At 39.1% G+C, this 15,894-nt stretch overlaps 1 protein-coding gene and 1 long non-coding RNA gene across 2 annotated transcripts in view; one reads left to right on the plus strand and one right to left on the minus strand.

The window, feature by feature from the left end:
• The window catches only part of hmgcll1 (3-hydroxymethyl-3-methylglutaryl-CoA lyase like 1), a 60,021-nt gene extending 46,681 nt beyond the window's left edge, over window positions 1-13,340 (minus strand). The window contains exons 1-5 of the mRNA XM_062057650.1: window positions 13,114-13,340; window positions 7,596-7,667; window positions 7,068-7,175; window positions 6,628-6,723; window positions 3,319-3,467 (exon numbers count right to left, since the gene is read on the minus strand). Of these exons, the coding sequence (XP_061913634.1) occupies window positions 3,319-3,467; window positions 6,628-6,723; window positions 7,068-7,175; window positions 7,596-7,667; window positions 13,114-13,209 (521 nt within the window). The 5' untranslated portion in view covers window positions 13,210-13,340. The remainder of the gene's footprint in view (window positions 1-3,318; window positions 3,468-6,627; window positions 6,724-7,067; window positions 7,176-7,595; window positions 7,668-13,113) is intronic.
• LOC133657233 (uncharacterized) overlaps window positions 1-15,894 on the plus strand; it is a 972,718-nt gene that overhangs the window by 241,270 nt on the left and 715,554 nt on the right. The window lies entirely within an intron of this gene.

Consider the following 15,894-nt stretch of genomic DNA (forward strand, 5'->3'; position numbering starts at 1 on the left):
CATCGCTAGCCAGTAGCCACAATAACACAGCACTTCCTCATTATGCACCAGTTATGGCTATGACCAGCAAAGTTGCATTCACAAAACCCCGGAATTATGAGCATCAACATTACAACACAAACTAGACTTTTTTTGCACATCCTCTATGTTGAGCATTTCTGCACTATGTATGACAATTTGTTGTGGATTGTATTTCTTATCTTTGAATGTATTACTTAATTATTGTTTAAATACTTGTATACAATTATATAAATTAAACTACTTTCAACTTGTCAAAACTCTTTTTTAACGTATCGATTTGGTACTAGCATTTGTCAAAATGTAAATGATTCCCATCCCTACAAATATACTATATCTATCCTGCTATTCTTCTCTAAAAATATCTAAATTAGATAGGCTCCAGCACCCACCTCAACCCTGAATGGGACATGCTGTAAAAAATGGATGCATGGATGGGTATCTCCACAGTACAATGGAACCTCGATTTACAAACCCCCTCGTTGTACAAACTTGTTTTATTTACGAACCACAGACCGAATAAAAATATGCTTTGGTGTGTAAATATTGTCTCGGTGTACCAACGTTTCATCCATTCATTGTGTGCCTTGCGGCGCAGCCAATTTGCGCCCAGCAGCGAACTCATTTTGGGCGGGCTTTTAGATCTCTGGTGCACATTGTTGGTCAGCTCAGCAGTGTTGCTGTTAGCTGCTGTGCTCAGTGTTTATTGTGAGATTTTGAAGTGTTTTGTTAGCTTTTTTAGAAAATGTTTCTCGTTTTTCTAGCTCAATGTGAGTCCAAGGAAAATAATGGCCATGTGCCGTGTTGTTTGAAACAGTCAGGAGGCATTCACAGCGTTGTCTATACTGCCTTTCTCTCCCTTCCACTGCTCGCCAAGAAGATTAACCAACAAGTTAAAGTGGATTTTATTTATTTATTCCTAATTAGATCATTAATTAATTGTAGTGATCTGGCTGTTAAAGTTAGAAAGTTTTGTGATTTCGATCTATAAGTGCTCCACAGAACTACTGACAGTGTGGGTGGTTGTCGGCAGGGAGGCAACATACGAGGAGGACAATTGTTGATGGATAGTTGATTCATCACCCCGTTGTTATGTTGGTTTGATATACCGTACTATACCGTTTATATTGTATTCAAAGTGTACAAACTTTTACTAAAATATTGATTTTTGTTAAAGCTGCAATCCATTATTTATGTTTACATGGTTACTTATGGAGAAATGTTCTTTATTATACAAACTTTTATATTTACGAACCCTATTAAAAAAACAATTACATTTGTAAATCGAGGTTCCACTGTTATGTCTCTTGCTAATTTATAATAAAGCGGTTGTTCAAATGTTATACATGCCCTTAGATTGTGGTTACAAATCAATACCAATAAAGCCAAATAGGTATTATGCAGTGGTAAAAGGCATCCATTCACCAGGTAAACAATATTTGCACTAGCTGTATGTAGGGATACAGTGTATTGATAATTGATGTATTTGATGTAAATAAAGTTGCAAAAAAAAGATTCATTAATTTGTCACTTAGAGCTGCTGAGCACATCGTTCAGGTTTCTGTATGGTTTTAAAATAAATACTGCATTCTTAAGTAACGTTTGTTTAGTTTTTTATGTAATCTTTCATATGACATTGTTATTCAAATAAAGACTACAAAAATGTAAACAATGGTAACAGTCATAACTGCCATAAACCGAGAAGGCAGGAAGTGATGTTATCTTCATGCATGATCGTTTCTTCCTGGACCGATCGTGTAGTGCAGGGGTGTCCAAAGTGCGGCCCGGGGGCCATTTGCGGCCCGCAGGTCATTTTTTAACGGCCCCACGGCACATTCTAAAAATACGATAAAAAAACAAACAAACATAAAAAGTGGTATAAAATAGCAACCAGGTGCAATGTAACAAGAAAATGTTGCAATGTTTACTCTAATAACACAAAGCTGTCATGCAGGCTGTTTCTTTCTTTACCATGAATTGATTTACGTGGACCCTGACTTAAACAAGTTGAAAAACTTATTCGGGTGTTACCATTTAGTGGTCAATTGTACGGAATATGTACTGTACTGTGCAATCTACTACTAATAAAAGCTTCAATCAATCAATCAATCAATCAAAATCAATGTAATTATGAATTATTGACCTATTCAATGCTCCAATTGCATCACATGAAATATTCCACTTTGAGATATTCTTTGGGGAAAATGTTGCATATTTTGTGTTTGCCATGTAAAAAACTAAGCTGTTTTTTTTTTTTAAAGAAGGGCCTAAAACGAACAAACAAACAACATAAACAATACAACTTATAATTGACGGGTAGATCTGAAGTTGATCTCGAGATAATTGTGTGAAAATTAAACAGTAAAAAAAAATGTATAATTTATTTTTCAACACTTTAATGAGTAGGACCCTTTTGGATCCCCAATCATTTTAGTGTGATTTGTTTTTAAGTGTCATTGCTCAAAAAATAATAATGAATTAACATCAATGTAGTTATGAGTTATTGACCTTTTTAAGGCTCCAATTATTATATAGTCTCAAATATTCCACTTTATTGTGTGAAAATATTAAATATTTTGTGTTTTTTTTCCCATAAAGACAGGGGTTTTTTTTGACAAAAAGAGCATACAACTTAAATCTTTAAAAACTTTATATTGACAGATAGACCTAATGTTTATCTAGAGATTTAAACCTAATAATGACACATTTTTTAAAATATTTTTTGACCAAAACCCTTTGGGGCCCCCGGGACCAAGCCTGAGTGGAGGCCTGAATGTATAGTTATTTATACATATATTGTATTGGTTTTTAAAATAAAAAAAATATCAAAATGGCCCCCCGCTTCCTTTGATTTATCAGTGTGCGGCCCTCAGTGGAAAAAGTTTGGACACCCCTGGTGTAGTGACAAGAGCCACCGACGTGTATGTGTTGTGTGTTATTATATGTGGATTACTGGATTGCTTAGAGGACGGGCAGGTTGATGAAGTGCGGCCGTGCGTTCACTTAAAACTGACACTTAATCCTATTAGCGTGCGTGACTTTGGGGAAGAGGGGGAAATATTGTTGTGTTACCAATTATTGTGGGGCGTTGCTTCCTTATTTGTGATTATTCCAAGCCTAGTATTATCTACCCGTGCGAAGCAGCGGCACTTGACTTGAATGTGACAGCGCGTCATAATGAATACAAAAGTATCATTAGTCCAGAATCTTAAAGGTCTTCCTGGACTGACCAAATTAGGAACCGGTGTCAAAACATACCGGTACAGCTGCATGTGACAATGAAATACAAAGAATACAAACCCGCGAACTGGAATCTCTCGCTCTTTGGCACTCTTGACAACATCTTCAAACCTTAGCATGCTTTCTTCAATAGAGCAATTAATGTTTTTCACGCTGAAGGTCTCAGACGCCGACCCAAACACTGCAATTTCTGTGGCGCCAGCTGCAACCTTTAGCAGAAGAAACATTTCAAACACAAAGTAAGGAGAAACATTTCAGTTAACAGGTATTTTCTATGGGATTCACTAAATAAATCATGACTTAATTACAGCAGGGGTTCTTTACCTATTTCACTTCAGAGCCACTCTTTTCCACTAGGGGCTCAGGGCCCACTAAAATAGGAACACTGAATTAGTAATCTTACTCTTGATTTAAATTGTATTTGATATTTATATATAACAGGATAAACCTTGTCAAATGATATGAAAGCATGTGTTAATCTCAAAGATTATTATTGAGGTCAGGCTGGTTACAAAAATAAATACTATTTAACTATATTGCAGAATGGACTCATAAACTGATAACAAAAAATTATATGCAATTACACCGTGTTAAATAAATATAGTCCAATTAAATTAAGAATAACTAATGCTAATGTATATGTTTCTTAAATAAACTGTCAATACAATACAAGTTAAATAAAACAACAGCTTCACCACTTCAGTCATAATTTTTGCATTTAAGAAACTTCTCTATGACTTTTGCTTCAGACTTCTTCTGTTTGTTTGATATTATCATTACTGCCACGAGTGGTGGAAAAGTGTATTACAACAGAGTGAATCAGATATTTTTTGATGACCCTCTACAGCGGTGGTCAGCAACCCGCGGCTCTAGAGCCGCATGCAGCTCTTTAGCGCCGCCCTAGTGGCTCCCTGGACCTCTTTCAGAGATGTGTGAAAATGGAAAAAGAAGAAAAAAATACATATTTTTTGTTTTAATATATTTTCTGTAGGAGACCAAACATGACACAAACCTTCCTAATTGTTAGAAATCCCACTGTTTATGTTATACATGCTTCACTGATGAGAGTATTTGGCAATCACTGTTTTGTCCTACTAATTTCAACGATCCTTGAACTCATCGTAGTTTGTTTACAAGTACAACTTTCTCCAAAAGACGTGTTTCATGCCACTCCTTCTTTGTCTCATTTTGTCCACCAAACGTTTTATGCTGTGCGTGAATACACAAAGATGAGCTTTGTTAAATTTATTGATTTTACTGGAGTGCTTATCAGGCATATTTGGTCAATCCATGACCGCAAGCTAATCGACGCTAACATGCTATTCAGGCCAGCTGTATGTACATATTGCATCATTATGCCTTGTTTGTAGGTATATTTGAGCTCATTTAATTTCCTTTAGTATGTGCACGTCTCATGACACATTATCTGTATGTAATATTGACTGCATTTCTCATAGTTGTTTGTGCGCCATGTTGCTCCAGACCACAGCAAACGTTACCCAGCTTGCAAAGATTGTAATAAATTCATTAGAACAGGGGTGTCCAAACTTTTTCCACTGAGGTCCGCACACGGAAAAATTAAAGCATGTGGCGGCCATTTTGATATTTTTCATTTTCAAACCATAACAAAATATATGGATTTTTTATTTATTTTACCTTTAGGAGTCCCGGGGACCATAAAGGGTCTCAGTCATTAAAATGTTAAAAATAAGTCAGATTATAATTTTTTTGTAATTATTTAATGCTTACAGTAAATCTCTATATCAACTTCAAGTTGATATAAAGTACTACAAATTTGAAAAAAATGTTTTATGGCTTTTCTGTCAAAAACAACTTAGTTTTTTTTATAGTAAAACTGAAAATGCAGTATTTAGTAATTAGAGCCCTAAAAGATCAATAATGCAGGACACCATTGATTTTAATTATTTCATATTTATGAGTAATCACAGTGAAAAGATAAATAAAAAATCACTAAATATATTTGGGATCCAAAAGGTGCCCCACTCATAAAGTGATACATTTTTATTAGGTTTTTCTTTTACTTTCAACACTTAAGTTACGAGATCAACTTCAGATATATCTGTCGATTTTATGCTGGAACAATTATTTTGTTTGTTTTATGTGCTTTTGTCAAATAAAACTTTTATGTTTTTATATGGCTACTACACTATATATGCAATATTTACCACATAAAACATTTTAAAGTGAAATATTTGAAGTAATTGGAGCCCTGAAAATAATTCATTATAACATGGATTTTTTGTCATTTTTTTTTTTTTTTTGAGCAATGGCAAAAAAAGAAAAATAAACAAAGACAAAAGAAAAAAAAACAGCCTGCATGGCAGCTTTTGTGTCAACATTGCAACTTTTTCTCGTTAGATTTCACCTCATTCCACTTTTTCTAATGTTCTTTTTTATTTTTACAATAATATTTCCAGAATGTGTGGCGGGCCGGTAAACAATTAGCTGCGGGCCGCAAATGGCCTCCGGGCCGCACTTTGGACACCCCTGTATTAGAAGAAGACAGCCTCCCGTTTCCTTAAACTTGGACACACACATCTGTACCTTTTGGCCATTCGAAGCCAGTAATTTCCAGAAGTTATCTCATCCTGTGAGAAGCCTCCATTTTTCTAATGATTTCCAATGTTGCAAAAATGTGCAGAATAAAAATTAAAATACAACATTTCTGTCAACAAAGATTTGTGTCAGCCTTTGATAGTAGGCTAATATAGCTAATTTAGACACTTACATCATGTGTTGCCTTCAGTATAACACTTATATAAGGCTTTACATTTTTTGCGGCTCCAGACAGCTTTTTATTTTATTATTTCTTTTTTTGGGGTCCAATATGGCACTTTCAACATTTTGGGTTGCCGACCCCTGCTCTAGGGCAGTGGTCCCCAACCACGGGTCTGTGGATCGATTGGTACCGGGCCGCACAAGAATAAAATAAAAAATAAAAAAATAAAAATAATGATATATATATTTTTTTTAAATTATTAAATCAACATAAAAAACACAAGATACACTTACAATTAGTGCACCAACCCAAAAAACCTCCCTCCCCCACACTCATTCACACTCATTCGCACAAAAGGGTTGTTTCTTTCTGTTATTAATACTTCTGGTTCCTACATTATATATCAATATAGATCAATACAGTCTGCAGGGATACAGTCCGTAAGCACACATGATTGTATTTTTTTATGACAAAAAAAAAGTAACCTCCCCCCGTCCCCCCGGTCTGTGAGACACATTTTTAAGCGTTGACCGGTCCGCAGTTACAAAAAGGTTGGAGACCACTGCTCTAGGGCGTGCTCGCGGCCCAAAAATGGGCCCCGGCCCTATGGTTAAGAAACACTGACTTACCGCATCCTGAAAGCCTTGCATGTTGGGTGTCAATACTGGGTACTGAACATGAGGCACTCTCTGGATCCCTGTGAGAACTTCCGTGTGGTCAGCCATCTGAACAAAAAGAGAAAAACATATGAGGTATAAAAATAAACCCATAAGGTCAACACAACTTGTTCTTGAAAATACATCATTCCAAGTCGAGCCTTTCACGTCCCTGCACAGGCCATTAAGGGCGAAGTTACTTGATGTCATATTTCCGTGAAAAGAGCAAAAAACATGTTTGAATGTCCTTAAAAATAGCAATGCAATTTACGACAGGAAGGGTAGTATTTCTGAATGTTAAAATAATCTTGGGGGGGGGGAAACATCTGCGGTGATGCAGGTAGCCCACAGTAGTTGTTCGGCTTTGTAAATCACTCGTCTCTGTTTAACTGCGCACAAAGTGGAGTTAATACCTGCGGTATCCACTTTGAGGAGACAAAGCTGGTGGCCTCGATCACACGCAGGCCTGATCCCGAGAGCATGTCTATCAGCTGGATTTTCACCCCTGTCCGAACAATTTCCTGGGGGAGCAATAAATTAAAAAAAACAAACAGCTCTTTGTGGATTTGAATCCATGCAAGTTGGGAGGTACAACATGTCTGAATGTACGATTTTATCTTTTTTTTTTTTTTTTTTTTACTGGACATTGCGGTGGAATCTTCACCTAAAAAAAAAAAGTGCTGGCATGCGATGAGGAATGATTCTACTGTGACATGCTAAGCAGAGTAAACGAAGCCAGAAGCCATGTCCCTTCCCCTCTTGGATTTCAAAGAAAATGTAAAACATATGCTACGGTAATTATGGCGCACAAGCCATATGTTGAGCGTGTTTTATGTAGGAAAGACAGAAACATTCAGGGGGAAAATAGTAGTTTTGAAGGTATGATTAAGCATAGCAGCAGGACAGCATATATAAATATAAATTATGTTGGGTTTTTTTACCTTTTCATTTTGAAGACCATCTCTGGGCCCAACTTCAACAATCTTGACAAACTGGGGATACTCTGAAGCAGTCTGGGAAAGACGAATACAACACAATAATTCATATTTGTGCTTGGAAGTCACCAAAAACTGCATAAGGGTCACAGAACCATAAAAGTGCCAGGCATTAGCATGGGAACCAGAGAGATGTTCGCACACTGGGAAAAGATAGAGAGAACTTCCCCCCCCGCAAGAGCCACAGGGGAATTTTCTGTGTTTGGCAGCAAAAACTGCAATCATCGTCGTCGTGAACATGCAAATGAACACTTCAACAAACCATCTAATGTACAGTTTGTCTTGACCGGCTGCATTTACTGTAACTCCAGTGGCAAGAACGAGCAAACATGAGCGTGAAAATGGGATTATAAATTTAGCATCCTGTTGGCATAGTGCACTCCCATTTTAGTTGAGTTAAGAAGTCTAGTCTATGTATACAAAGTTTGAATAAACATGTAAACATAAACATTTTGATAGAATATACAACATTGGATTAAAGTAAAATACATCCATCCTTCCATCCATTTTCTTCCGCTTATCCGAGGTCGGGTCGCGGGGGCAGCAGCCTAAGTAGAGAAGCCCAGACTTCCCTCTCCCCAGTCACTTCGACCAGCTCCTCTCGGGGGATCCCGATGCGTTCCCAGGCCAGCCGGTAGACATAGTCTTCCCAACGTGTCCTGGGTCTTCCCCGTGGCCTCCTGCCGGTCGGACGTGCCCTAAACACCTCCTTAGGGAGGCGTTCGGGTGGCATCCTGAGCAAATGCCCGAACCACCTAATTTGGCTCCTTTCGGTGTGGAGGAGCAGCGGCTTTACTCTGAGTTCCTCCTGGATGACAGAGCTTCCCACCCTATCTCTAAGGGAGAGACCCGCCACCCGGCGGAGGAAACTCATTTCGGCCGCTTGTACCCGTGATCTTGTCCTTTCGGTCATAACCAAGCTCATGACCATAGGTGAGGATGGAAACATAGATCGACCGGTAAATTGAGAGCTTTGCCTTCCGGCTCAGCTCCTTCTTCACCACAACGGATCGATACAAAGCTGCAGGCAATCCCTAATCTGCGCACCTGGAACTAATGAGAACAGACAGCATAAAGACCAGCGGACCTGAAGATCAAGTGACGGAACATAGTTCACTCCTCATAGTAAGCATCCCGTCTCTGGCTTCCCTCCTGTGTACTTGCTCTCTCTGAGCCTTCCCCGTTCCCATGTCTTATGTCCTGTGTTCCCCGAAGTGCTTCCTCTGTTTCTCGTGATCGAGCTGCGTGCCTCGACTTCCTTCGGACTGCCTCCCTCATTCCTCGACCCCTGCTCGGACACGGACCTCGTTGCTTCTCTCCAGCCCCCGACGCTTGCTTGCCCACGGACTGCCTTCTCGCCTTGCCCCCTTTGGTCTGACGTAGGATTCATCCAGCACGCACTTACAACAAACTCTGGTAACGTTTACATTATTAATTCACCATTCACTTAGAGTAGCATACACACCCCATCACATCATCATCTGGTTCAATAAACCTATTGAACTGATCCCTGCCGTTGTGTCGTCTCCTTCCCCCGCCGTACGTAACAAAAACTACTACAAACTAGTTTTGCTACTCATCTTTAGAAGCTGGATTATGCCTTACGTCAAAAGATAATTCTCATCATTGCGTTATATTAAAGGCCTACTGAAATGAATTTTTTTATTTAAACGGGAATAGCAGATTCATTCTATGTGTCATACTTGATCATTTCGCGATATTGCCATATTTTTGCTGAAAGGATTTAGTAGAGAAAATCGACGATAAAGTTCGCAACTTTTGGTCGCTGATAAAAAAAGCCTTGCCTGTACCGGAAGTAGCGTGACGTCACAGGAGCTAGTATTCCTCACAATTCCCCATTGTTTACAATGGAGCGAGAGATTCGGAGCGACAAAGCGACGATTACCCCATTAATTTGAGCGAGGATGAAAGATTCGTAGATGAGGAACGTTACAGTGAATGACTAGAGAGGCAGTGATGGACGTATCTTTTTTCGCTCTGACCGTAACTTAGGTACAAGCTGGCTCATTGGATTCCACACTCTCCTTTTTCTATTGTGGATCACGGATTTGTATTTAAACCACCTCGGATACTATATCCTCTTGAAAATGAGAGTCGAGCACGCGAAATGGACATTTAAAGTGACTTTTATCTCCACGACAATACATCGGTGACACACTTAGCTACTGAGCTACCGTGATAGCATCGTTCTCAAATGAAGATAGAAACAAAAGAAATAAACCCCTGACTGGAAGGATAGACAGAAGATCAACAATACTATTAAACCATGTACATGTAACTACACGGTTAAAAATTCTCAGCCTGGTAAGGCTTAACAATGCTGTTGCTAACGACGCTAATGCTAATTTAGCAACTTAGCAACCGGACCTCACAGAACTATGATAAAAACATTAGCGCTCCACCTACGCCAGCCAGCCCTCATCTTCCCATCAACAGCCGTGCTCACCTGCGTTCCAGCGGTCAACGGCGCGACAAAGGACTTCATCCGTGGGTTTGGCGGCAAGCATCGGCTAGGCGTAGTAAGTAGTCCTTGTTGTGTTGCTGTAAGTATTGTACTTAGCCGCTAATACACCGATCGATCCCACCTACAACGTTCTTCTTTGCAGCCTCCATTGTTCATTAAACAAATTGCAAAAGATTCACCAACACAGATGTCCAGAATACTGTGGAATTTTGTCGAAAAAAACAAGAGGTTTTTGTATCGGGTCGATGGGGTACAATCACTTCTGTGGATTTTGTGACGTCACGCGCATAAATCATATCCAAAGGAGTTTTTCAACCGGAAGTGTGGCGGGAATTTTAAAATTGCACTTTATAAGTTAACCCGGCCGTATTGGCATGTGTTTCAATGTTAAGATTTCATCGTTGATTTATAAACTATCAGACTGCGTGGTCGGTAGTAGTGGGTTTCAGTAGGCCTTTAATATGCAGCCGTGATATAAGCAGCTGGAAACTAGCTTAACAAGACAAACTGGATTTGAGACTTTTTTTTTTAAATGTTAGCATATACACTCTGATTTAATTCAATAATAACACAAATTAACTGTGATAGTTATAACATCGTGGCCTGTTCTTTATAGCTGAGCAAAGCAAATGTAATTGTAAATATTACGTTTATATTGAGGTAATATCTTAGCATAGCAATGCCAACTGTATTTATTACATGTATATGAAGGTAATAGCTTAGCATAACAATGCTAATTGGGTATATTACATTTAATAATAGTGTAGTATAGCAATGCTAATTGTACTTATTTTTAATTTTTGGTCCTGTTCAGCTACTCAGGCAAACCATATATTCTGGACAGATTTACTTTACAAAAGAGAAGTGTGGGATACTTCTCGGGTTGCCTTATTTGTATTTGACTTTATTAAATGGATTTATATTCATGTTTGGCGCAGCCGGACCGGAACAGGAAGGGATAGAAATAGAAAAAAAGGAAAACAGAGGGGGAAAATGCGGGGACAAGAGGGGGATAAGACAGAGAGACAACAACCACAATAACAACCACAACAACAACAACAACAGAACAGCATCAGCAAATACGATAAGTACAAATATGATACAAAAAGTGATAGTGAATGCTAATTATACATAAAACATTTATACAGAAGTAATAGCTTAGCATATCAATGCTAATTGTATATTTTAAATGCAGACTCTATGATGGTAATAGCTTAGCATAGCAATGCTAATTGTATATTTTAAATGTATATGGCTGTAATAGCTTAGCATTGCAATGCCAAGTGTACATATTACATTTATATGGCGATGATAGCTTAGCACACCAATGTTAATTTTACTTTTTTTTTTATACAGGTAAGTAGCAACTTAGCATACCAATGCTAATGGTACATATTACATTTTATATGGAGGTAATAACTTACCACAGAAATGCTCATTGTACATTTTCCTTTCACATGGCGGTAATAGGTTAGCAGAGCAACGTTAATTGTATACATTACATTTTACTTGGCGGATAATAGCTTAGCATAGGAATGCTAACTGTACATTTAACCTGTATATGGAAGTAATATCTTAGCATAGCGATACTAATTGTACATTTTTCTTTTACATGGATGTAATAGGTTTTGTTTGTTTGTTTGAGACTTTTATTAGTAGGTTGCACAGTGAAGTGAAGTTAGCAATACTAATTATACATAAACATTTATACAGAGGTAATAGCTTAGCATATCAATGCTAAATGTATATTTTAAATGCAGATTCTATGTTGGTAGTAGCTCAGCATAGCAATGCTAATTGTATATTTTAAGTTTATATGGCTGTAATAGCTTAGCATTGCAAAGCCAAGTGTACATATTACATTTATATGGCGGTAATAGCTTACCACAGGAATGCTAATTGTACAGTTTCCCTTTATATGGAGAGAATAGGTTAGCAGAGCAACGTTAATTGTATATATTAAATTTTATATAGAGGATAATAGCTTAGCATACGAACGCTAACTGTACATTTAACTTGTATATGGAGGTAATAGCTTAGCATAGCGATGCTAATTGCACATTTGCCTTTTACATGGATGTAGTAGGTTAGCAATTCTAATTATACATAAAACATTTATACAGAGGTAATAGCTTAGTGGGCTCTGTACCGAGGATGTCGTTGTGGCTTGTGCAGCCCTTTGAGACACTTGTGATTTAGGGCTATATAAATAAACATTGATTGATTAGCATAGCAATGCTAATTGTATATTTTAAATTCAGACTCTATGATGGTAATAGCTCAGCATAGCAATGCTAATTGTATATTTTAAATGTATATGGCTGTAATAGCTTAGCATAGCAATGCCAATTGTACATATTACATTTATATGGCGGTGATAGCTTAGCACACCAATGTTAAATTTAAAAAAATGTATACAGGTAAGTAGCAACTTAGCATACCAATGCTAATGGTACATATTACATTTTATATAGAGGTAATAGCTTACCACAGGAAAACAAATTGTACATTTTCCTATTATGGAGGATAATAGCTTAGCATAGGAATGCTAACTGTGCATTTTACTTTTATATGGAGGTAGTAACTTAGCATAGAGATGCTAATTGTACAGTTTCCTTTTACATGGATGTAATAGGTTAGCGGAGCAACGTTAGTTGTGCATATTATGTTTATATGGCGGTAATAGCTTAGCATAACAATGCTAATTGTACATTTTCCTTTTACATGGAGGTAATAGTTTAGCATAGTGATAGTTGTAAACACCAAATTAAAAAATATATATTTTACATCAGTCATGAGTAGTAATGATCTGTTTAGGCCGCCTGGTAAACATTTAATAGTCAAGTCAATGAACTAAAACATCATTCTTTTAAACAAAGCAGAAGTACAAAGAGAGTGATGTTACATAAGCAGCATCAGAGCGTCAGCATCATGACGAGATCATGTGAGGCGTGGAAAGCGCGAGAAAAGGACACCCACCTCTCCGTCCAGCAGCCAGTGTCTTATCCATGGATAATCCTGGGTGAGTTGTTCAAAGCTCATGCAATGCTTCACCGTGGTGGGTAGGTTCCCCATCCGCAGGCTGGCTGTACGCGATGGGACGAAGGCCCCCCTCGCCTGTTGTTGTGTCCTAGCTAATGTAGCTAATGGAGGGCATGTGGGCCCGCATGATGTAAGGTGTTACTTACCAAGACGGGATTAGAGGAGGCTGCTGCTGACTGGGGAGGATGACTCAGCAGTTGCCATGGCAGCCACATCCCAGTTAAGGGGTGGGAGGGGATTTTTTTTATGAAGCAAAAACCAGAAAATGCAACAACAAGACATGCTGCCCAGTGGACGTTTTCTTTGAATTAATGGTTTTAAGTCCACTGCTTCGTTTCACCCAGCAAAGATGGGTTTGCTGTCTAAACAATTGTGTATGCAGTGGTGCCTCAACTTAACAGTACCCCTACTTAAGAGCGTTTTGAGATAAGAGCTAATTGTTTTGCTTTAACCCTTGTGTGGTGTTCGGGTCTGTGGGACCCGTTTTCATTTTTTATTAAAAGAAAAATGATACAATTAATTAATTTTTAAGATTAAAGATTAAAGTACCAATGATTGTCACACACACACTAGATGTGGTGAAATTTGTCCTCTGCCTTTGACCCATCCCCTTGGGGAGCAGTGGGCAGCAGCGGCGCCGCGCCCGGGAATCATTTTGGTGATTTAACCCCCAACTCCAACCCTTGATGCTGAGTGCCAAGCAGGGAGGGAAACAGGTCCCATTTTTATAGTCTTTGGTATGACTCGGCTGGGATTTGACAAACTGAGACTGACTTTGGCTCATTTTCTGTGAAGAACATATATCAGAATACATATTTAATGACTACACACCGTACTTGCCAACCCTCCCGATTTTTCCGGGAGACTCCCGAATTTCAGCGCCCCTCCCGAAAATCTCCCGGGGCAACCATTCTCCCGAATTTTCACCCGGACAACAATATTAAGGGCATGCCGTGATGGCACTGCCTTTAGCGTCCTCTACAACCTGTCGACGCGTCCACTTTTTCACCATACAAACAGCGTGCCGGCCCAGTCATATGTTGTATGCGGCTTCTGCATACACATAAAAGTGACTGCAAGACATACTTGATCAACAGCCATACAGGTCACACTGAGGGTAGCCGTATAAACAACTTTAACACTTACAAATATGCGCCACTCTGTGAACCCACACCAAACAAGAATGACAAACACATTTCGGGAGAACATCCGCACCCTAACACAACATAAACAGAACAAATACCCAGAATCCCTTGCATCCCTAACTCTTCCGGGCTACAATATACACCCCCTCTACCACCAAACCCCGCCCGCCTCAACCCCACGCCCCACACCTCAACACCCCCCCCCCCCCCCCCGCCCCAATCTCCCGAATTCGAAGGTCTCAAGGTTGGCAAGTATGCCATACACCCCCCTACACATTTCTATTCCATATAAGATGTCCGGGTCCACTGGACCCGGGGCTAATAGAAGTGTGGAAACTGATGTTCTGTGTAACACACACGCCCACCCACCCTCACACACACGCACACACACGCAGAGCAGGCCTAGACAGGAGGAGGAAAGAGTGTTGGAGGTTTCTTATCAAATTTTAAAAGAAAACTGTCAGAACTATCAAAGTGTGGTTAAAGCTGAGAAAACAAAATATCTGTCAGACTTAATTTTAAATAGTATCAGCAAGCCACGTGTTCTTTTTAATACTATTAGTTATGTTCTTAATCCGAATCTAGCCACTTTACTGGAGATGACAAGTGAAACTTGTGAAAAATTTCTCTCCTTTTTTAACGATAAGGTTGCTTTTATTCGGGCAAATCTTTCTCGCTCTCCATTGAGTTTTAATGTGGCCACTCAGTGCTCGGCTGTGTTTAGTCACTTTGAGCCTGTGTCCATGCCTGAGCTTACAGGAATAGTCCACAAACTGAAACCCTCGTCCTGTCCCACAGACCCAGTCCCCCCTCGCTTTTTTAAAGAAATCTGGGACACTATTGACTTGTCTGTTAGGGACATCATCTTTTTGTAAAAGAGCTGTTGTCGAGCCTTTGATTAAAAAAACAGGTCTAGATCCGACATGTTTGTCAAATTATCGGCCCATTTCCAAATGACCTTTTGTGTCAAAAATTCTGGAGAAATGTGTTTTAGCGCAACTGCAGCCTTTTTTAGATGAAAATAGCACTTTAGATCCATTTCAGTCTGGATACAAGGCTTTGCACAGTACTGAATCTGCACTTTTAAAGGTTTTTAATGACTTGCTTTTAATGTCCGATTCTGGTAGCTCTGCCATTTTAGTGCTTTTAGATCTTACAGCTGCCTTTGACACAGTCGACCACACAATTCTTTTAGACCGCCTGAGAGATTGTGTGGGTGTCAGGAGGACTGCATTAGAGTGGTTCAGATCTACCTGTCAGAGAGGTCCTTCTCTGTCAGGCTGGGGGACGCCACCTCTTCTTCTGCTCCGCTTTACTGTGGTGTCCCCCTGGGATCCATTCTAGGCCCCATCCTGTTTTCCTTGTACATTCTCCCTCTTGGAGAGATTTTTAAGAAACATGGAGTGTCTTATCACTTTTATGCAAATGACTGCCAAATGTATATGCCAATTTCAAAAGGCCACGGCCCCCTGAAACCCCTTCTCAACTGTCTATGTCGCAAAATCATGTGCGTCCCAAAGTCACCAGCCTTGGCGTCACTATAGACAGCGATTTTAAATTTGACAAACAAGTC

This window comes from Entelurus aequoreus, linkage group LG09 (genome assembly GCF_033978785.1).
Source record: "Entelurus aequoreus isolate RoL-2023_Sb linkage group LG09, RoL_Eaeq_v1.1, whole genome shotgun sequence".
Taxonomy (NCBI): Eukaryota; Metazoa; Chordata; class Actinopteri; order Syngnathiformes; family Syngnathidae; genus Entelurus; species Entelurus aequoreus.